The following is a 23,790-nucleotide window of genomic DNA, read 5'->3' as shown; positions in this document are numbered from 1 at the left end:
CGCCAAGTTACTACGAAAAAGTTTCTCATCAGTGCAATTATTAGGTGCCTATTTAGATCAATTTCGAAGGACGCCAATAAGAACCCCTGCAAACTATAAGAAAAAGTGCATTTTAAGGTAATTGTAGAAGAATCATTGTGGTCAAGTAAAACACGATTGTGTAGATGTTTATTGATTTGATTAAACATTTATAATTTCTTATAAATATAACATTTTTCGGATTATCTCATCACATTTAACATAATTTTTTGCATTAATAAAAGAATGATGTTGAGTTTTAAGTAGCAAGTTACATATTGCAGCGTCTATCAGCCAGTTTGTTTATTTTCGATGGAGACAGCGTGCCTGGAAAAATATTTGAAAAACGATCACTTTATTCTATTTGGAAAGTCGAAAATTGTTCACCATAAACCTTTCACAATTTTAAGCGTAATATCTATGTTTTCAGAACTTTATTTTCGTTTTTATTTAAATAAAATATAACAAGCTGGTTGCGCTTGGCGTTTCACAAAAAATAAAATGGCTCTTCTAACAGTAGTGATGGCAAAATACTTTCATGTACATTTTGTACTCTTTGATATGCTTCCCCCATCACAGTTCGCGATGGTTGTGGTGACATTTACGAGTCTGTTGTAGCGATGAGGATGAAATGGAACTTTGAAATGCTGGCAGAAGGGTAGTGATGGCAAAATACTTTTATGCGAATAGTGATGGCAAAATACTATCACAGTTGCCGATTGTTGCAGTCTCACTTACGAGTCTGTGGTAGCGATGAGGATGAAATGTAACTTTGAAATGCTGGGAGGGTACTTGTTAATGTGATCGGTAACACATTTATCGATTATTTAGTCATTGCCACAAACATTCCGTCCGGAAAAACTTATAATAATGGCGTTAGTGAAGTGCCAAGGACGCATAAAAAATACCAATCTTTAAGTGTGTCAGTCCCACAATCAGCTGATATTAGGTCTGTTCGCGTACTTTTCCAGTAAAAAATATCCAGTAAAAACTAGCAAGAGAGTAAGAGTATATTTTACACTCTTTGCTTAAAATTGCTGAAAAGTACACGAACGGTATCCAGTAACTATTTGCACATTGAAAATTTCAGCTGCTAAAACATTGAAAACAAAAAACGAATCATGTATATTTAACTTCCAATCGTAGTTGCCGAACATGTACATTGTATTGGTACTTTGTTTGTTATCAATAACCAGCTGGCAACGTATGCTATGGTTTGCAAGATTTTACTGGGGAAAAAATCTCTAGCAAAAACTTGCAATTTCTCTATCTCATAACTGTCAAATGTAGTCTCTCTCCGGCTCTCTTTTGGTGGCGTTTTGGTGTAAACGAACGACTTCCAGTAAAAATTTGTAACAATTATCAAAAATTATCGTGTTCTCGAACGGAGCTATTGTTTGTTCCCATCCCGTACTAAAAAAAAAAATCGGTGGTAACTCTTCGATATTGGTTTGTTGCACGTGTAGTCAGTAGTCCATTCAAGTGTTTTGATTTTTATTTAAAATTTTATTTGTTCAAAAAGAAAATGGTTATTGTTGAGAAGTCCTTTCCTCGTGGGGGTATTCCAGCCTCTAAAGAAAGGGCAACAGCACTAAAAGCTGAGGGACAGGTGAGTAGTTCAAACGGAAAGGCTTATGTACAAAATGTTTTATTCCCAAATCCCATTACAGATTTTCGGAGCTGTTCAGAGAAAAATTAAAAAAGTCAAAAAGTCAGTTAAAAAATCACTGGACGGTGGTGATAATCAAAGTGAAGGACTTGAAGCATTTTCCGCTCAGCCCCTCAATTATGAAACTATACAAGATGGCATGGTGATAATGGGCATCATCAAGAAAGTTGATCAATTGTACCTAAGCATCTCATTGCCCGGTCGAATGACAGCGAGAGTATCAGCATTGGAAATATCCGATTCATATACAAAAGCTACCAAAGAATTTTTACAGAATTCTACACAATCTGAAGGCTACAAACCCTTACAGGAGTTGTACAAAGTTGGCCACATAGTATATGGCCGAGTGCAGGAGATCAAAACGAATGAAAAAGGTCGCACAATGATCGATATGAGCTTTAGGCCGGCAGAAGTGCATGCAGAGCTAAATCATTCTAATGTTCGAAAGGGATTTGTTTTCAATGGGGCCATTGAAGAAGTTCAGGAGCATGGTTACATTATTGAAAGTGGCATCAAGGGCCTTCGTTGTTTTGTACCCTTGGATAAGTCCCAACAGGGCCATGCCGTTGGTGAGATGATATATTTGAAAGTGGATAAAATAACCAGCGACAAATCGGTTAGTACATGTATATGCAAAGAAATTTCCGGCGGTAAGATGAAAGTTAAGGATCAAAATGATCCCAGTCTGGATTATTTGCTCCCCACAACCATTGTCAACTTTCAAGTTAGTCAACGTCTTAAGGATGGTCTCAAGGGGACAATAATGAATGAAGTTTTCACTGCCTATGTTAATGAACATCAACTAGGCAATGCCTTGTTTACACCAGATGATTATGAAATTAATTCCAAGTATGAGGCACGTATTCTCTATGTAATGCCTTTGACAAAATTGGTCTATTTAACTCTAAAAGTCCATAGAGATGAAACACTTAAATCAGAAGATAATAATGATGATGATGATGACAAGGAACCAAAGTCACTCAAATGTGGCGACATTGTAGAGAATGCTAAAGTACATCATTTGGGTACCGGTGGTATTGTCCTAGTTTTGAATGACACATTTAAAGGCATCATTTCATTTAAAACGATTAAAGCGAATTATAAGGGAAACTATGACCAAGATGAATTATTGGCAAAATACTCTGGTAATTCTACGCATAAAGTTCGTATTCTCGACTACGATATTATGGATTCAGTGTATATATGTACTGATGATAAGGCTACAGTAAATGAGAAATTCTTTGCTTTGGAAGATTTTCATCCTGGCGAGTTGGTTACAGCGAAAGTTAAAGAGTTTAATGAGAAAATTGGTGGTTATACATTGCAAGTGGGAAAGGCTACAGGTAATATCAATGTTTTCGATTGAATGAAGGCAGAATATTTTCTATTTTTTTCCTATTTTCCTTCCATAGCTATAATCGAAAAGCTTTTCCTGGCCCCTTCTATTAAAATGTTGGATACAAACTCGAAACTAAAATGTCGCATTGTTGCTGTAAATCCTGAAAGAAAAGTTGTATATTTGACCAACCGTCCTGAGTATTTGGCAAAAAATTGTAGTTTACTTACAAACATTGATGATGCCAAAATTAATGGCAACTATATGGGAACTGTGGTCAAATGTGGTAGCAGTTTTGCTTTGGTGAAATTTTTTGGAGAAGTCAAAGGAATATTTTATAGACAAAATGCTTCTCCCGGCGAACTGGAAAACTTAGAAGAGGGTCAAACTACACAATTTCGTGTGGCTAGCAAAAAGGATGAACAACTCATATTGGGTTTAGTGGAGTCTGCTTTTAAACTAGGTGAAATATGCCCTGTGTCTGTTGTCCACAAACTTGACTCTGGTCTAGAAGTCAAAGTAGCTTATGGCTTGGATGAGGGTCAAGAAATTGAATTTAAAGGCCTAGTACCAGTGCGACTACTATCAAACTACATTGATTTGTTGCGAGCCAAACAACAAATGTATCAAGTTGGGGAAGAAACTCAGGCTGTTAGTACAGCCAATAATGTGTTTAGTATACGAGATGTAGACTACTTTAGTACAAATGAAACACCCACTTGGAAATCAGTTAAAGTTGGTGATATCCTGAAGGGATGTGTAAAGGATGTTATCGATGAAGTTGTAGAAATTACAGTTCCCATTAAAGGCTATACAAAACCCGTAAAGGTTCACTTGAATATGATGTTAATGGATATTCTAAATGCCTCAAAAGTATCCCTGTCACAAGATCAAGTTGTCTATGCTAAAGTTTTGGGTAAAGAGGATGCAACCAAAACAATATCCATATCTGCCAAATTGACAGATGTTTGGGATGGTAAAATGAATGGACCAGCACAATTTGTAAAAGAGTAAGTTAATCAAAAAAAAAGTAGTTTATATTTTATAAAGAGTTTTGATTTTTTATTTTCAGTTATTTACAAGAATCTGCAGCCATCAAGAAATCCTTTAAGAAACAGGACAATCCCATTGGTCGTTATAATGTAGGCGAAAAAGTCACAGCCCAATTTCAATGTGTCAACGAATCCACTAATGATTGGGAATACATTGTGGAGAAAACTCAGGTCATTGGCATCGTCAAGTCATCCATGGTTGGAAAGGCAAAAGAACCTAAACAAGGTGCCAAACAAGAATGCGTTATAATTTGGATAGACTACAGTAATAATCTGCTAGTTCTAAGCAACAAACAAGGTGACATAGATCATATATTACCAGGAAATGGTATACCACAAAATCTTATAGGAAAAAGTGGCATCAATGCCAAGGTGTTGTATAAAAATGAAACTATCTTTGTGTGTTCCTTAAAGAAGGGCAAGAATCCTTTGGTCTTTTGTCCCATACAATTGCATTTCAATGACTTCGAAAGAACTGCAAGCAAGTCCGTATCTGAAAGTGACTTTTGTAAATTGACATTTATTGATGACACCAATCCCATAGCAGTTTTAGATGATATACATAAAATTTGGTTGGAAATCGGAAAGAAGAGAAAATTGCAAAAAGAAACTTTGAAGGATGATGCATCAAAAGGTAAAAAACCTAAATTAGAAAAATCCCCGGAAACGATTAAACAAAATAAAGCCGAAAGAAAAAGGAAAATTTCCGACTCCAAACCAGAGCCAGTTAAAAAATCTAAATCCACAAAAGAAGTAGACAACGAGGCTAAACTTTTCTATGAAGACAAAACGCCGGACAAAAAGGCTGCTGCCAAAGTTATAGACATTGTAACTACACCAATCCGAGAGGTTAACAAAAAACCCACGTTGGAGAAACCAATTTCAAAACCCTTGGCCGGTATTAGTGATTTTTGGACAACCGATTTAACAAATCTTTCCAAAAAAGATGATTCCTCGGACGATGATGAAGACAATGAAATCACTTCGGAAAATAAACCCAAAAAGAAATTAACAACGGCAGAGAAATTCAAGCAACAAAGGGAAGAAGAAGCCCGTCTACGGGCCATCGAAGAGAAATATGCAGATCCCAATCAATTGCCTGATTCCGTAGATCAATTTGATAGACTTGTGCTTTCCGACCCGAATAATAGCAAAAATTGGATTAATTATATGGTCTATCACCTACAATCGGCGGAGATTGATAAAGCTAGGGCAGTAGCTCGTCGGGCTCTGAAGACTATAACATTTAGAAATACAGATGATCAGATTAATATATGGGTAGCTCTACTTAATCTTGAATTGCGTTATGGCAGTAAGGAATCATTCAATGACACCCTCAAGGAAGCCCTAATGTATAATGATCAACTTAAAATTTACCTAAGAGCTGTGGAGATAATGACTGATGCTCAAAAGAATCAAGATCTTATAGAAATGATTGGCATCATAACGAAAAAATTCAAAACAGAACAGGAAATGTGGAAAGTTGCTGCCAATGCATTATTCACAATAGGTATGACAGAAAGGGCTCAACAATTGCTGCATAGAGCTTTAACTTGCCTACCAGAAAGAGATCGTAAGTAGATTATTGCTATAGAATAGCGAATTAAATGTTAAGTTCGTTTTTCTCTAATCCAATAGATGTCAATACAATTGTTATGTTTGCCAATCTAAATCATAAATTTGAAAATAATGAAATGGCCCAGACACTACTGGATCAAGTGGTTACTTCATATCCCAAACGAGTTGATGTTTGGTGTCAATACGTAGATATGTTGGTAAAAGCAGATCTTATTGAATCTGCCAGGTATGTATTTAGAAATGTCCCAAAACAAAAACATAACCCCATGTTCCGATATTCGGAAACGCAAATCCCAAGAATTTATTTTTTATTGTAAAGAACAAATCGAGATATTCTCAGACTCCAATACAATTTTAATTTGAACTTCCCATTATAGAAAACTATATTACCAACAATTAAATTTATAAGTTTCAGGGTTAAGAATTTATGACCAAACGAAAATTTTGCGATTCCGAATTTCGGGGGATAATGGGGGATAGAATTATATTCTCTAATTTTGTATTTCTTTGCAGGAACATTTTGGAACGAGCTGTTGTCCAAAAGATTCCATTGCGTAAAATGCGTACAATATTTAAGAAATATTTAGAGTTTGAAGAACGTTTCGGCAATGATACATTGGTACAGCGTGTAAAACAGTTAGCCATGGACTATGTTAAAAATAATGAACATCTCTGAATTATTTTTTTTTTATTGTTAAGTTATATCGTGTATTCTAATTATTTGCCTGTAAATGAATATAATTTTATATTTTAGAATAGTTAAAATGTACAGATTCAATGTGTTTAAAATTAGCTTGAAAACAAAAATTGAAATAGGCATCTACAAGTCGATAAGCTTGTTCCTCTAAACAAATTGAAAAAAAAAATCGAAAAGATAAGTCAACTTTTTTAATCCACAAATTCTACTAATGGTTTTTTATGATCGCCAAAAATCGTCTTTATACTTTTCTTATATCGTCTAATCGAGCGTTGATTTTTGATATAGGGCAAAATCGACTTTGAATGACAAAAAAAAAAATTGAAAAAGGACTATGGATGTAAAGGCCGAAAATTTTCCTTCCTACAAGAAATGTATTGCTATTTGTGCTAAAGAAATTTGCGATAGCGTTAAATTCCGCATATTACAAGTATGCATCCCTAATCTAATAATTTGTAACAGGGTTGTCAAAAGCATATATTGGAGATATTATAAGGGCTGTTTTCTTTTAGCACTGGATGCAACATTTGTATGAGCTATCCAGAACATTGTTGCACTGGTGTTCTATCCAGAACATCTCATCAGTGCAAGTCGCGCCGATGTTGCCAGATTGTATTTGGATAAAGAGACGCTTCTTCGATTCACAATAACAATTTATTGTGACTATTTTATCGAAAAACATGAAATTCAAAGTGATACAGTGTCATAAATAATCGCAGCAGTAAATATTTATTACTAATTGGAGCATTTCATACATTAAAAATGCAAGATTTCACTTCTTTTCTGTGATGGTTTTTAAACAGCTGAGGACAGTGTTGCATATTTTTGGAGATGTCCTGGATGAACGAGTACTCTGTTTTCTTTTAGTCCTTAACGGCTTAGCATATCCAGTGCGAAAAGAAAACAGCCCTATAGTTATACCGGTACTCCAGTATTTTACACACGCATGTATATGTTAGTCCCGATTATGAGACTTTAACGCCGGTTTGCCTTTCTTGCGAAATTTTTGGTAGCAAAAATTTAAGTCACCGACAAAAATGCTTTATGTAGAGGAACATAATGTACACAAATTGTAAACTAGTAGATCCATGAATAAATGTAATAATAGATGAACAAAATCGGGCCTTTCAATTCAAACTTGATTTTTGGCTTTTGACAGTACAATTTTTTTATTATTTTCTTTTGGTGTAAACGTCCCATTGTATGTTTCATTTCATTTTGTTTCGATGTGGAATTTATCGCCTATGCCGATTTTTTGATAAATCGATATTCTATGAGAACAGCTGTCCGCACAATGAAGACAAAAATTAATTAAATAATTTTTTGCTATTGTCAGTTGATTCGAGATACAGCATTGAAAAAGTTCGTGATTCGGTGGTAGTGTGATTCACTCTCGCTCTGCAATGCAAAAAATCTCACAAAATCTTGGCATACAATAAAAAGAAAGCAAGAAGAAAAATAGTAATTTCAAAATAAATGTTTTTTGTTTTTGTTGCTAACTGGTGAGAGAAAAATAAAATAATAGAGAAAAAGCGACAACTTTCAAACTAACTGTGATGTGGGGCAGGCTTTAAGATAATAGAAAAAAAAAATAAAATAAGAAAATATTTAAAGGGCTTAAAACATCAACAACAACAAGCACAATATAGAAAAAACATCAGGCTCCTACAAGGAAATCAAATTAGAAAATATACGAAAGAAGAATAATACACACATACACATTTGCAAAAGAAAAGAAATCATAATAAAAACGCGAACAAGAAACAAATGTCGTTTTCCTGTTTCTTGAAACTACCTACGACGATATAGAAAAAAGGAATTAAGAAGAAGAATAAAAAAACTAAACATAAGAAAAGACAAAACGAGTAAAAAAGATACGGAAAAATTGATTGTTGTGAGCTGCTAAAAATTTTATGAGACGACATATTACATACAAACATAGAAATATACTACGACGAAGTTCTCAATAACGGTGGGTTGGTGGGTGCATATCTGCAAAAAAATCCATACGAAAAACATTTAACTATTTGTGGTAAAATTAAAGTTTAAGAGCAAATAACAAAAGAAAAATAAAGTTTGCTAATTGACCAGTTCTGAAAACACAGAACAAATCATCTATACAATCTTACAAACACACACACATCTATATATTGCTGCTTCGAGAAATCAACACTTGGGGAAAAAGAAAACCAACATAAACGTCGACTAACACTTCGAATTTCACAAGTAATTAAGAATTAAGAGCAAATACCTAAAAGGAGATATTCCAGATTTGTCATGGATCTTGCTGGTATTGTTTTTAATGCAGCCAGGGAAAACAACTTAAATCTGCTGAAGGTGAGTGTAGAGAAACAATAAAATATAAGAAGAACAAGAATACAGCAATCATCACAATCATCTTGTTTTTTTCCCCCATTGCTATGTCCAGAACAGCTTTAGCTATGGCGAGAGAACAAAGAATTTCTTCCTCTTGATAAAGCACACCCAGCATACTAAAATTAATGGAGTTAAAATTTATGCAGAATTCTTGTTATTGCCACAAACAATGGAATTATGTAGCGGACAATGAAATCTATAAATACATTTTTTAAAGTAAAGAAACCTCGAAAAATATAGGGTATTGATAATATTGTTATCCGGTTATCTTAAGTCGGTCCATACTTAGTCTATAAGTTTATAGTCTGTGCGTTGGTTGTCATGCCCGCCTTGCATACACAAGGTTGTGGGTTCGATTCCTACCGAACACCAAAAAGTTTTTCCCACCTCAGTAATGCTGGTGACATTTCTGAGGGTTTCAAAGCTTCTCTATGTGGTTTCACTGCAATGTGGAACGCCGTTCGGACTCGGCTATAAAAAGGAGGTCCCTTGTCATTGAGCTTAACGTGGAATCGGTCAGCACTCAGTGATAAGAGAGAAGTTCACCAATGTGGTATCACAATGGACTGAATAGTCTAAGTGAGCCTGATATATCGGGCTGCCACCTAACATTTCAGAACAGAAAATCAAATCACCTGCGATCAAAGTATTATTACATGCAACCGTCATCAGAAAATTAATTTATGGGCGTAAAGAACTTCTTATCTCAAGAAAATCAACTTTTAAATGCTCGAGGAATGAAAATGGAAGATGAAACGAGGAGCCATCTTCATCATATCTATGGTATATGACGACGCAGAATTCGGTGTAAATTAGTGATTGTGCCGCTGCATCCACTTCCACTCCATTTGTAATACTTTGGGACCTACTTCAATAAAAAGATTTCAATAAATTCCCATAAAAATCCCTAAATTTCTAGAAAGTCACCATAACCAATCCACGAAAGAAAATCCCCAATTCGGGGAAAATTCCTAGTACACAGAAAAAAATTTCACAAAAGTTTTTCCAATTAAAATCTTGAGTTTTAAAAATATTCAAATAAAAATTTAATTGATTCAACAATTTTTTTAATTGAAATAAAAATCAATCACACAAGTTAATAGTATCAAATTTTTAATTGGGTCAATTAATTTTTTAATTGACTGTCAATTAATTTTTTAATTGATACTATCATTTCTGTGATTGAAGACATTTCAATTATAAAATTAATTAGATCAATTAATTTCGTGATTGAATCAGAAAAATTTTTTTCTGTGTACTGGGAACACTGTCAAAGCGAATGGTTTTGGTTGTGATCAATAAAGTGTTGTTTCTTCCGACTTTCTTTCCGACTATGTAAAGCTCATATATTCTAGGCAAATATTTGCCCAAAATTAGTGTCAACGATTTTTTCAGGAGCTGTTTTGAAATATTTGGACTGCGTTTTCGTAAATTTCTGTTATCGTGGTCTTGATTAATTATTCAAGCTTGATTAATTATTTTCTATTGTGGTGTGATATATCCAATATTACTGGTTTGATTGTATTGACGAATTCTTTTTAGATTTATGTCAAATATTTGTTCAGTGTGAACGAACCGTAATTGCGCTATCGTTCATAAATTAGGCACATATTCCTTTATTTGTCTCCAAGCCGATGTAGCCGATCAAAGCTCAAAGATGGGCTACATCGGGGCAGGTTTTGATATAGCTCTCATATAAATCAATCCCCCCGCCCCCATTTGGAGTCATGAGTATCTAGATACCACAATTTCTATCCAATTTGTCTGAAATTGGAAATCTAGAAGTCGTTAGGCCCACAAATAAGATTATGTGTGTGTATCGTTCCATGATTTGGTATAGCCCCTCATATATATCCAATCTTCAGATTTGACTTCTTGGGCTTTTAGACATTCTATTTCTTCTTGGATTTGCTTGAAATTGGAAATTTAGAGTGTATCGCTTCATGTTTGGGTATAGCCTCCATATAGACCGATATCCCGATTTGACTTCTATATAGCATTTTTATCCAATTTGCAGGGATTTTGAAATCTACAAGCATTCTGTATCCACAAAGGCCGGTGTTGAATTTGGTTTATATTGTCCAGGTTTTGGTATAGCCACCATATAAACCGATCTCCTCATTTTACATTTATCTTATTTTAATTGAAATATTATTTTCTTTATATCATTATTTTTAATTTTATAATTTAGCATATATAAAATTATTCATTTGCTTGAGGGGTAAATGGTGCACTTGTAGTCAGAACACTAGGATACTGTAAGACAATGGTATCTTTTATACCAAATTGCCATATTTTATACGAATCATTTAAAATTGATGACAGTGCATACTAAGTGGCCAGAAATCTCAAAATGTTGGCAAAAATATTTATACAAACTGAATTCATTTATGTACTATTTCGTTTTGTTTTGACTCACTGTTTAATACTGTTCTGTTGTATATTTATTTGTATTATTCTCACAAAGAAGGCATAAAACGAACGCATGGAGCACATGGATCGTGTGGTAATTATTCAGGAAATGCGTTCTGATTTTTTGTTGTGAATGCCATACGAAATAACAAGAATTCATGCATTCCGTCTTTGTGCACATCTCTTGTTATAGACCATACGCCCACACAACTCCCCCTTTACCACAGCAACGAGCTTTGCAACTAATTCATTTTTCTCAGAGTCCAATATACAATTCTTTCCACCACCAATCATGGGTGATGTGTTAAGAAAAACAAAACGACAATAAATGCCATTTTGGAGTGTTGTTATTGTTGTTGCGGCGATTAATCGATAAGTCTGCCATTGTTGGCTATGCCATCGTTGCTGCCGTTCATTGGTATCTGGCTATCTTTTGTGCTATATATGTACATATATTGGCATCATCATCATCATCATAACCAGCCGTCATTGAAGAAGGAAGTAAAATCACAATACAATGAACAATGGCCTATTACTATTTTTGCTGGCTGGCCTCTATAATACACTCTACACTAAACGACACCTCTTCTTATCAATTCTATGTATTTCGAAATTGTCAGTTGCCTTATCGAACAATGCATCAATATTTATTTATTTATTTATAAGAATAGACGATAGACAATTTTGTTGGTAGCTTTCTAAGTTTTTTGATTTTGGGTTTTAAATTCTATATGATGCCATCCATAACTGATATGGAATTTATAAATACATATGTTTGAGTTTTCTAGGTCTATAATGTGGTGATAAAGAAATGACAATTGATAAAAAGTTACCAATGTATGGACAGGCGAATTGGGTAAATTCAAATAGACTTATTAATTTGACTCCTAAGGAAATCAAGCATTTGATTAGATTTCTTTTTGGAATATTATCACCATTATCAAAATTCTGAGTTTGTGTTTTTTTTGTTGAAGGACGAATGTAATTGACTTGGATTAAAGCGGACACAGATTTCTTAACATCTTGTTACTAATTATGGTCGTCGATAAAACAGTTGACCGCATACAAAATTTGTAATAACTGGTAGTCTATTGGAAAATGAGAAATTCGCGTTACACTAAATCTTGTTTGCATCGCTCCACTTTTTAATATTGTTCCCAAAATTCTATACGTATGGTTTGGAAACAATTCCAAGATACTCTCTGTCGGTCTCTATGATTTTTTATATGAACATAGTCCATTTCCGTCTAATTTCTTCCAAATGTGTGAAAATTTAGATATAGTTTCCATGTGTGGAATTATCTGAGTTTTCAATATAGATCCCTTATTTATCTATCATAAGATATGCACTTTTATAACCGAAGAGTTCCCCATGAATTGTCAAGGATATCCGATATGGTTCTTTGGGCCTTTGTAGGCTTTCTTTTAATGTTCCATACTGAAAAAAAAAACAAATGCGATTATGTTCTTATTTAATTTCGAGATAATTCTACATTTCATTGATTTCTTTGAATTTCTTATATACTTTCTGAAGTAATATTGCGGAAATGCAATTATTTCTTTTATAAATTTATAATGCACTAAATATTATTACCAATCAAATGTAATTACTTTTGTTCTACAATTTTTTTTGTAGTATGTGACAACTTATTAAGTGCGTTTTAATTGCTCTTATCGTCCATTTGGAAATTTTTATAGGAACCATAAATAGCCCGAACAAGCATTATCGGTTGTAGGTATTATTAGCTTTTTTTTGAGATTGTTCTATATGTCTGAGATTTTTCGTATTTGAACAGGTTTAATCATTAAAAAATGGTGTAAGGTCTTCGACCTTTATTTTAGCCAATATTTGTAAATATTGTTTTCGTTTTTTTTTGGAAAAAATAATGTGTTTATTTTGTGATATTAATGAAAATAATTGAGAATAAAGGTAGACACTTTTTTTGCCAATTTAGTTGATGTATATTACAATGCAAATTTTTAAATATGCAAAAAAACAAAGAATAAAGTGAAAGAAATAATTGGATTCTGATGATGGAACAAAGAACTATTTGGAATTTATACATGGGAGGATTTATACATTTATGAATTTATTATGGGTGGAGGCCGATATTATGTTCGGCCAATTTCATTTTGTCACATCTCATTATTTTTTTTTATTAATTATATTAATTTGACAAAATATACAAAAGCTACCGAGAAAACAAGTCTTCAACCGATCATATAGAAACATATACTAGATACTAAACGTTTGCAATTGGAAAGAACCAGATATTCAGTCCCCAATTTTATAATCAATAAAACAATAAAGTGAATCTACATGTTTAAATTGAGATTTAATCATACACACAAAAAATTTTTTTTCTGAATCAATCACGAAATTAATTGATCCATTTAATTTTTTAATTGAAATGTCTTCAATCACAGAAATGATAGTATCAATTAAAAAATTAATTGACAGTCAATTAAAAAATTAATTGATCCAATTAAAAAATTAATTGATACTATTAATTTGTGTGATTGATTTTTATTTCAATTAAAAAATTTGTTGATTCAATTAAATTTTTAATTGAATATTTTTTAAAACTCAATTATGATTTTAATTGGAAAAATTTTCTTGAAATTTTTTTTCTGTGTAATCAAAACGTCGACTATTCTAATTCTGTAAATTTTGGGTCCACGGTCGGCTATTCGCCTTTTTTAAATTGTGGAAAAATCAATTTCAAATTGAAAAGAACCAAATATTCAATACTTAATTTGATATTCATAAAACAGTGAATACTAATTACGGGCTTAACATTCAACTATAAATTTGGAAAAACTCAATTCAAAAATTGGACGGTTTATTTTTTTTTAAGTCGTCTTTATCCTTGAGAGACATTTGAAAATGCAAATTTTTTACTCATCGACTTTTTCAAATTTTGAAGAGCATCGATTTACAAATTCTGCAAACAATTGACTTTTTTATACCATCCACCATTTGTATTTTGCGTTTGAAGCAATTATCGAAATATTTTTGCAATTCAGATTGAGGTATCTCTAAAACTTGCATTCACAGGAAAAAAAAATATTTTTTGTCTTCAATCACGGAATTAATTGATCCAATCAATTTTTAGTTGAAATGTCTTCAATCACAGAAATGATAGTATCAATCACCAACTCCGATTAAAAAAAAAAATTGCTCCAATTAGAAATTTAATTGATATTATTAATTTCTGTGATTGATTTTTGTTTCCTTTAAAAAATTTGTTGAACCAATTAAATTTTTTATTGAAAATTTTTTAGAATTCTATTAACATTTAAATTGGAAAAATTTTGTTGATATTTTTTGTGTGTTCTGAACGAATTTTGTTACGTACTAGAATAAGAAGAAGTCATTCTGTGCCAATTCAGGACCATACGAAGAGGATGTCCCATCAAATCGAGTACACAAAAATGCAGTTATTTGAGCCGATGATCGAGAGCTCGCATTCGTGAAGAGTGCACCGTGTTCGGTAGTTCGTTCGTGCCTTCTTATCGGCTTGCAACATGCTACAAGTAGGTATAGCCCGATCTCCAGGTTTGACTTCCGAACACGGATTCCACAGAATTCTACAAAAAATGGTAGATTTCTTACTGTTGGGTAGGTAGGTTTTAAATGGTTTGGTAGATTTTGTAAAATATTTCTCTCCAACTAAGAGGTATTTCATTAATAGAACTAAAATTTTGAAAAATTTTTTATAGAAATTAAAATTTTGACAAAATTTTCTATAGAAATAAAAAATATGAAAATAAAATTCTGACAAAATTGACAAAATTTTATATAGAAAAAAAAAACTTGACAAAATTTTCTATAGAAATAAAATGTTGACAAAATTTTCTATAGAAATAAAATGTTGACAAAATTTTCTATAGCAATAAAATTTAGAGAACATTTTCCATAGAAATAAAATTTAGAGAAAATTTTCTATAGAAATAAAATTTTGACAAAATTTTCTATAGCAATAAAATTTAGAGAACATTTTCCATAGAAATAAAATTTAGAGAAAATTTTCTATAGAAATAAAATTTTGACAAAATTTTCTATAGATATAAAATTTTGAGAAAGTTTTCTACAGATATAAAATTTTGAGAAAATTTTCTAACGAATTAAAATTTTGATAATATTTTCTATAGAAATACAATTTTTTACAAAGTTTTCTATAGAAATAAAATTTTGACAAAATTTTCTATAGAAATAAAATTTTGACAAAATTTTCTATAGAAATAAAATTTTGACAAAATTTTCTATAGAAATAAAATTTTGACAAAATTTTCTATAGAAATAAACTTTTGACAACATTTTCTATAGAAATAAAATTTTGACAACATTTTCTATAGAAATTCAAATTTTGACAAAATTTTTTATAGACATAAAATTTTGAGAAAATTTTTTACAGAAATAAAATTTTGAGAAAATTTCCTACAGAAATAAAATTTTGAGAAAATGTTCTATAGAAATAAAATGTTGACAACATTTTCTATAGAAGTAAAATATTGACAACATTTTCTGTAGAAGTAAAATTATGACAAAATTTTCTAAAGAAATAACATTTTGAGAAAATGTTCTATAGAAATAAAAATTTGACAACATTTTCTATCGAAGTAAAATTATGACAACATTTTCTATAGAAGTAAAATTGTGACATTTTCTCTAGAAATAAAATTTTAACAAAATTTTCTATAGAAATTCAAATTTTGACAAAATTTTCTATAGAAATTCAAATTTTGACAAAATTTTCTATAGAAATTCAAAATTTGACAAAATTTTTTATAGAAATTCAAATTTTGATCAAATTTTCTATAGAAATAAATGTTGACAAAATTTTGTACAGAAATAAAATTTTGAGAAAATTTTCTACAGAAATAAAATTTTGAGAAAATTTTCTATAGAAATAAAATTTTGACAACATTTTCTATAGAAGTAAAATTATGACAACATTTTCTATAGAAGTAAAATTATGACAAAATTCTCTATAGAAATAAAATTTTGACAAATTTCATTTTCATTTCATTTCATTTATTAACGTACAAAGTGATACAAAAGTCAATAAATAGACCTAAAATCCTGCATCACACAAAATTGTAATAAAATATAAATAAAATATAAAATTAAGACAATAGAAATAATAATTAAATAACTAAATAGAAATAATAATAAAAAATATTTATAAATAGTAAGTATACTAAATGTTAAATATATATTAGGATATAGTAGATATCTCCTACTAAGTGTTGAAAAATGGCTCCCCAGCCAATGGACTTGCAAATCTGTATTTAGAGTTATGGAACACCCGTTGATAATGCGTTAACAATGATTATATTCGTGGTAAAGAAAATTCCAAAAACCTAGTCTATTCCATATACGAGCAACGCGGACAATGAAGGAACGTTCACATATAGAATTGCGAGTTGATCTGGAGAAAAACACCTTATCAAGAAAAAGCAACCTAGATCCACATAAATAAAAAAGAAATAAAATTTTGACAAAATTTTCTATAGAAATTCAGATTTTCACAAAATTTTCTATAGAAATTCAAATTTTAACAAAATTTTCTATAGATATAAAATTTTGACAAAATTTTCTATAGAAATAAAAATTTGCCAAAATTTATATATATTGCTCATTATTAAAAATCTTTAATAAAAAAATTGCTCATTACATCCCCTATCAGATACCCGATTTATCTTGAATTTACACACTTCTATGTTCTATTTCAATTCTAAGGCTGTTATCTCAATTTGGGTTTCCCATTGTACGTCATTTGTTGTAACATAACACATTAACCTAGAAAAATGATTGAGCTATGTAAATTTTTATTTATATTTCATTTCAATCTTAGTAGCTAATACAGAAACAATCTGTTGATGTACTCCAACTAACCTAGAAAGATTGTCTCTGTGTCAGAAATAAAACCATGGTGGATTTCCTGTTCGAAGTTCGGAAAAAAATGATAAGATGGTCGGCATTATTTTATTGTGGTTTTACACCCATGTAAAATATAAGACCAATAGATCTGGCTAACATTGATAGTAAACTAGTCAACCACCATATTAACCATCATCATCATCATCGTCAGCAGCAACAACAAGTTACTCGAGAACACATTCTCTCTAGGTCTACTATCAAAATATTCTGTATTGGGTTCAAAGTAAACCAGCTACAAGAAACTGACCTTAGAAAATTTTAGCAAATAATACCAGCTGAGCATACATACACGCATACATATACTCCAACGAATTGGTGGATTTGATCTTTCCATAGGCCAAAATATAAACAGACATTAGTATGGCGAGTATTCACGAGATCTATTCAAAGAACTTTTGCTGTTGATCATGGTGAAAACGTTCGTTGGTTTGAGGCAAAAATAGAGAAACCCTCAAAATAGTCAGTCTAACTACCATCTACATCCATAACTAGCAACTAAAAAAAACAACAACAACAAAAACTAATGAAGTATTAACTTTTTTATGGTTTTTTGTTTTTGTTTTTAACATCATTAGGAGAGCTCTAGTAAGTATGCAATTGGCATACTATGAAGAATGCTTACTTATGAGAAACCAAAGTAAAATAAGTAAACATCCAATATATTAAGTGACTAAAGACTACGAAGGTTACTGCTAATATTTTGAATCATGCTAATATTACACTAAAAAAACAGTGAACTCAATATGACGCTAAAGAAAATGTTTGGAATTTCTTAAAATTTATGCACTTAGCTACAGAAAAGAAGGTCCCTTTCTATAGTCCTGTGAAATTTTTTATTAGCAAAACTTTCTATACAAATAACATTTTGCAAAAATTCTCTATAAAAATAAAATTTTGCAATAACTTTCTATTTAAAAAATTGACTAAACTGCAAATGTTTCTATAAACAAACAATTTTATAGAAATAAAATATAAACGAACATTTCTACAGAAACAAAGTTTCGGTTCTACCATATATGTTTGCAAACTTTTATACTAATTACAAAACGTTTGCATCTGAATATACAGGTTTAACTTGAAGTTCGCCTAATCACCTTTTCTAAATTTGGGAAAAAACAATTTCAAACTAAAACAAGTAAGTAAAGTAGAAAGCCGGGCGGGGCCGATTATATCATACCCTAAACCACCCCTAGTGAATTAGTAAACATAAGCATTTGTGGGGTAACATTGGTATTGGTTTGAGTGATAAACCGCATTTCCATATTTAAGAACATTAAGGGGTACATTTTTATGGGAGTTTTGGCACAATCTAAGCACAAATGTCTGATATTATATATAGTTATAGCTGTAGTTGATTTTGCACCGAGTTAGTATATAACTAATATTTAGTCCATTATTAAAAAAGAGTAAATCGCTCAATTAATCAAAATTCAGAAACATCGGGTAATATTATTATGTAAGAATTACATGTAAATCTAAATACGATCGGATAGTACATAAAAATTTGAAACTTGAGTAGCATTGGTTAATATAAATCAGAGTATTATGGCCAAATTTGGGAAAATCGAGCGATGTATATATATGGGAGCTATATCTAAATCTGTACCGATTTAGATGATATTTTCCAGGTTTAATTGAAACCACAGAAGGTGACCTTGTGCTAAATTTGAGTAAGATCAGTTAAGAAATGGTCAAACATAAGGTTATTAGGGGCAAATTTTTCAAAATCGGGTGATACATATTGGAGCTATATCTACATCTGAACCGATTTCAATGAAATTTTGCACATACAGTTAGTACTATAGAGGACTGGATCTAGCCAACTTTGAGTAAGGTCAGTTAATAAATAAGTGTTCTATGGCCAAATTTGGGAAAATCGGGCTATACATATATATGGGAGCTATATCTAAATCTTAACCGATTTCGATGAAATAGTTAGTGCTATAGAAGATTACATTTAGCCAACTTTGAATAAGATCGGTTGATAAACAAGGGTTTTATGGCCAAATTTGGGAAAATCGGGCTATACATATATATGGGAGCTATATCTAAATCTGAACCGATTTCGATGATTTTTTGCACATATTGTTAGTACTATAGAAGATTATAGTAAACCAACTTTGAATAAGATCGGTTGATAAACAAGGGTTTTATGGCCAAATTTGGGAAAATCGGGCTATACATATATATGGGAGCTATATCTAAATCTGAACCGATTTCTATGAAATTTTTCAAATATAGTGATGCCATAGAAGATTACATTTAGCCCACTTTGAGTACTATCGGTTGATAAATAAGGGTTTTATAGCCAAATTTTTTAAAATCGGGCGATACATATATATGAGAGCTATATCTACATCTGAACCGAATTCGATGAAATTTTGCACATACAGTTAGTACTATAGAGGACTGGATCTAGCAAACTTTGAGTAAGGTCAGTTAATAAATAAGGGTTCTCTGGCCAAATTTGGGAAAATCGGGCTATACATATATATGGGAGCTATATCTAAATCTGAACCGATTTCGATTAAATTTTACACATATAGTTAGTGATATAGAAGATTACATTTAGCCAACTTTGACTACTATCGGTTGATAAATAAGGGTTTTATGACCAAATTTGGAAAAATCGGGCGGTACATATATATGGGAGCTGTAGCTAAATCTGAACCGATTTCGATGATTTTTTGCACATATTGTTAGTACTATAGAAGATTATAGTAAACCAACTTTGAATAAGATCGGTTGATAAAAAATTTGGGAAAATCGGGCGATACATATATGAGAGCTATATCTAAATCTGAACCGATTTGTATGACATTCTGCAGACTTGAAGGATTATGATTACTTTTTGCCAAATTTGGTGACGATCCGTTTGTAAAAAAGCGCAACGTGACCCCATTTGTCGTAATCGGACGATACACATATATGGGAGCTATATCTAAATCTGAACCGGCAGGGTTGGTTGATACTACAGAAGTTTGCTTTTTTCTTAATTTGAGTAAGATCAGGTAATAAATAAGTGTTTTATGGCCAATTTTTTGGAAAATCGGGCGATACATATATATGGGAGCTATATCTAAATTTGTTCCGATTTCTTCCAAATTCAATAGCGTTCGTCCTTGTGCCCAAAAAACACCCTGTACCAAATTTCATCAAAATCGGTTAATAATTGCTACCGGAATCCTGTGAACAACATTTACATGGACAGACGGACGGACACGATCACGCGCTAGATCGACTCTGAAGGTGATTCTGAGTCGATAGGTATATATTTTATGGGATCTAAAATCAATATTTCTGTTAGGCACATTTTTTTTGGCAGATCAAAGTTATGTTATACCCTGACCACTATGTGGTTTAGGGTATAAAGAATCAGATATTCAATTTTTAATTTGATAATCAGAAAACAGTAAAGTCCATTTCAGATTTCATCATTATCAATATCGAAATTTTTTTTATCCGCCGTTAGCTTTTTCTCACTAATCGAGTTTTTTTTTATTAAATTTGAAAAAAAAAAATCATTTTCAATTAAAATATAGATAAAAAGAAACAAAATTCCGATTCTATAATTTTGCAAATTTTTATTTCTATAGAATATTTTGTCAATGTTTTCGTTTTTTGGAATATCAAAACCCAAATATTCATACTTGTACTTACACTTAAGAACAAATGAAAGATTGTTTAAATGAACTTCATTCTCGAAGTGGAAAAAAAAAATTATATAAAAACAAGCATCGTTTGATTTTGAATTTTGTCTATAGTAATCTGTTTAAATGATAAAAGATCTCACAAAGACAATAGAGAATAATTTGTAGGTGGATTTTCAATGAGATGTTGAATTCAAGTTTCTGAAGAATAAACAGAAAAAGCAAAAACCGGAAATTAAATGGTGTAATAAATATGCTATATGTCTTTCAATATACACACTGAAAAAAAAAAAATATTGACTTACTATGAAATGAAAATTATAGTAAAGGCAATTTAAAAAATATCAAAATTTTTATGTCTTTGGATTAAGACAAATGTTCCTTAATGTAAAGAAAAAACTTTGATTCGAAGAAATAATCTTTAAATTAACTGAGATATTAGATTAGAGATCAAAAAGCTTAAAATATAAATTAAGACATATTTTGAGGGGTTTGTATGTTTGGATTTTTTATACCCTCCATCATAGGATGGGGGTATATTAACTTTGTCATTCCGTTTGTAACACATCGAAATATTGCTCTAAGACCCCATAAAGTATATATATTCTGGGTCGTGGTGAAATTCTGAGTTGATCTAAGTATGTCCGTCCGTCCGTCCGTCCGTCTGTTGAAATCACGTTAACTTCCGAACGAAACAAGCTATCGACTTGAAACTTGGCACAAGTAGTTGTTATTGATGTAGGTCGGATGGTATTGAAAATGGGCCATATCGGTCCACTTTTACGTATAGCCCCCATATAAAGGGACCCTCAGATTTGGCTTGTGGATCCTCTAACAGAAGCATATTTCATCCGATCCGTCTGAAATTTGGTATATGGTGTTTGTATATGGTCTCTAACAACCATGCAAAAATTGGTCCATATCGGTCCATTATTATATATAGCCCCCATATAAACCGGTCCCCAGATTTGGCTTGCGGAGCCTAAAAGAGAAGCAAATTTCATCCGATCCGGCTGAAATTTGGTATATGGTCTCTAACAACCATGCAAAAATTGGTTCACATCGGTCCATAATTATATATAGCCCCCTTATAAACCGATCCCCAGATTTGGCTTGCGGAACCTCAAAGAGAAGAAAATTTCATCCGATCCGGCTGAAATTTGGTACATGATGTTGGTATATGGTCTCTAACAACCATGCAAAAATTGGTCCATATCGGTCTTTAATTATATATAGCCCCCATATAAACCGATCCCCAGATTTGGCTTGTGGAGCCTCTAAGAGAAGCATATTTCATCCGATCCGCCTGAAATTTGGTACATGATATTGGTATATGGTCTCTAACAACCATGCAAAAATTGGTCCACATCGGTTCATATTTATATATAACCCCCATATAAACCGATCCCCAGATTTGGCTTGCGGAGCCTCAAAGAGAAGCAAATTTCATCCGATCCGGCTGAAATTTGGTACATGATGTTGGTATATGGTCTCTAACAACCATGCAAAAATTGGTCCACATCGGTCCATAATTATATATAGACCCCATATAAACCGATCTCCTGATTTGTCTTGCGAAGCCTCAAAGAGGAGCAAATTGCATCCGATCCGGCTGAAATTTGGTACATGGCATTGGTATATGGTATCTAACAACCGTGCAAAAATTGGTCCACATCGGTCCATAATTATATATGGCGCCCATATAAACCGATCCCCAGATTTGGGTTGCGGAGCCTCAAAGAGAAGCAAATTTCATCTGATCCGCCTGAAATTTGGTACATGGCATTGGTATATGGTATCTAACAACCATGCAAAAATTGGTCCACATCGGTTCATAATTATATATAACCCCCATATAAACCGATCCCCAGATTTGGCTTGCGAAGTGTCCAAGAGAAGCAAATTTCATCCAATCCGGTTGTAATTTGGAACATGGTGTTAGTATATGATCATCAACAACCGTGCCAGAATTGGTCCATATCGGTCCATAATTATATATAGCCCCCATATAAAACATTCTCCAGATTTGACCTCCGGAGCCTCTTGGAGGAGCAAAATTCATCCGATCCGGTTCAAATTAGGCACGTGGTGTTAGTATATGGTCGCTAACAACCATACCAAAATTGGTCCAATCACACAAAAATTGGTCCATATCGGTTCATAATCATGGTTGCCACTAGAGCCAAAAATAATCTACCAAAATTTTATTTCTATAGAAAATTTTGTCAAAATTTTATTTCTATAGAAAATTTTGTCAAAATTTTATTTCTATAGAAAATTTTGTCAAAATTTTATTTCTAGAGAAAATTTTGTTAAAATTTTATTCGGTTCATAATAAAATTTTCATCATTGTCAAAATTTTATTTCTATAGAAAATTTTGTCAAAATTTTATTTCTATAGAAAATTTTGTTCAAATTTTATTCGGTTTATAATCATGGTTGCCACTCGAGCCAAAAATCATCTACCAAGATTTTATTTCTATAGAAAATTTTGTCAAAAGTTTATTTCTATAGAAAATTTTGTTAAAATTTTATTTCTGTAGAAATTTTTGTCAAAATTTTCTTTCTATAGAAAATTTTGTCAAAATTTTTATTTCTATAGAAAATTTTGTCAAAATTTTTATTTCTATAGAAAATTTTGTGAAAATTTTATTTCTATAGAAAATTGTGTTAAAATTTTATTTCTGTATAAAATTTTGTCAAAATTGTATGTCTACTTTGTCAAACTGAATTATATACGTATTGGATCGATCTTTTTTGATTTAATATATACCACGTATGGACTTACATACAATTTAGAAGATGGTGTTAGGAGGTTTTAAGATACCATGCCATCGGCAAGCGTTACCGCAACTTAAGTAATTCGATTGTGGGTGGCAGTGTTTAGATGAAGTTTCTACGCAATCCATGATGGAGGGTACATAAGCTTCGGCCTGGCCGAACTTACGGCCGTATATACTTGTTCAATACTAAAATCCTCTTAGGGGAAGGTCAAAATTTTTAACTACATAAAATACTTTTTTATACAATGCAGAAAGTAAAATATTTTGCGAGA

At 31.8% G+C, this 23,790-nt stretch overlaps 2 protein-coding genes across 3 annotated transcripts in view; both read left to right on the top strand.

Annotated features, from left to right (window-relative positions):
• Positions 1 to 1,442: 1,442 nt before the first annotated feature.
• Rrp5 (Ribosomal RNA Processing 5) lies at positions 1,443 to 6,422 on the top strand. The gene is made up of 6 exons (XM_075289741.1): positions 1,443 to 1,627; positions 1,689 to 3,030; positions 3,100 to 4,033; positions 4,096 to 5,648; positions 5,714 to 5,879; positions 6,167 to 6,422. The coding sequence occupies exons 1-6, from the start codon at positions 1,544 to 1,546 to the stop codon at positions 6,327 to 6,329; spliced, it is 4,242 nt and encodes a 1,413-aa protein (XP_075145856.1). The 5' UTR covers positions 1,443 to 1,543; the 3' UTR covers positions 6,330 to 6,422.
• A 1,250-nt stretch (positions 6,423 to 7,672) lies between these two features.
• Positions 7,673 to 23,790, top strand: part of LOC142220553 (protein fem-1 homolog CG6966) — a 54,362-nt gene continuing 38,244 nt past the window's right edge. For both annotated transcript variants that reach the window (XM_075289740.1, XM_075289739.1), the window contains exon 1: positions 7,673 to 8,687. In XM_075289740.1, the coding sequence (XP_075145855.1) occupies positions 8,628 to 8,687 (60 nt within the window). In that variant the 5' untranslated portion in view covers positions 7,673 to 8,627. The remainder of the gene's footprint in view (positions 8,688 to 23,790) is intronic.

The sequence above is a fragment of the Haematobia irritans genome, chromosome 1 (genome assembly GCF_050003625.1).
Source record: "Haematobia irritans isolate KBUSLIRL chromosome 1, ASM5000362v1, whole genome shotgun sequence".
Classification (NCBI taxonomy): Eukaryota; Metazoa; Arthropoda; class Insecta; order Diptera; family Muscidae; genus Haematobia; species Haematobia irritans.
This window is presented reverse-complemented; position numbering and strand designations above follow the sequence as displayed.

Bases quoted from the DNA above. Each gene is read 5' to 3' on its own strand.
- Rrp5 (XM_075289741.1), top strand. From the start codon at position 1,544: ATGGTTATTGTTGAGAAGTCCTTTCCTCGTGGGGGTATTCCAGCCTCT. The intron at 1,628-1,688 runs GTGAGTAGTTCA...ATCCCATTACAG, and splicing joins CACTAAAAGCTGAGGGACAG to ATTTTCGGAGCTGTTCAGAG. The intron at 3,031-3,099 runs GTAATATCAATG...TTCCTTCCATAG, and splicing joins GCAAGTGGGAAAGGCTACAG to CTATAATCGAAAAGCTTTTC.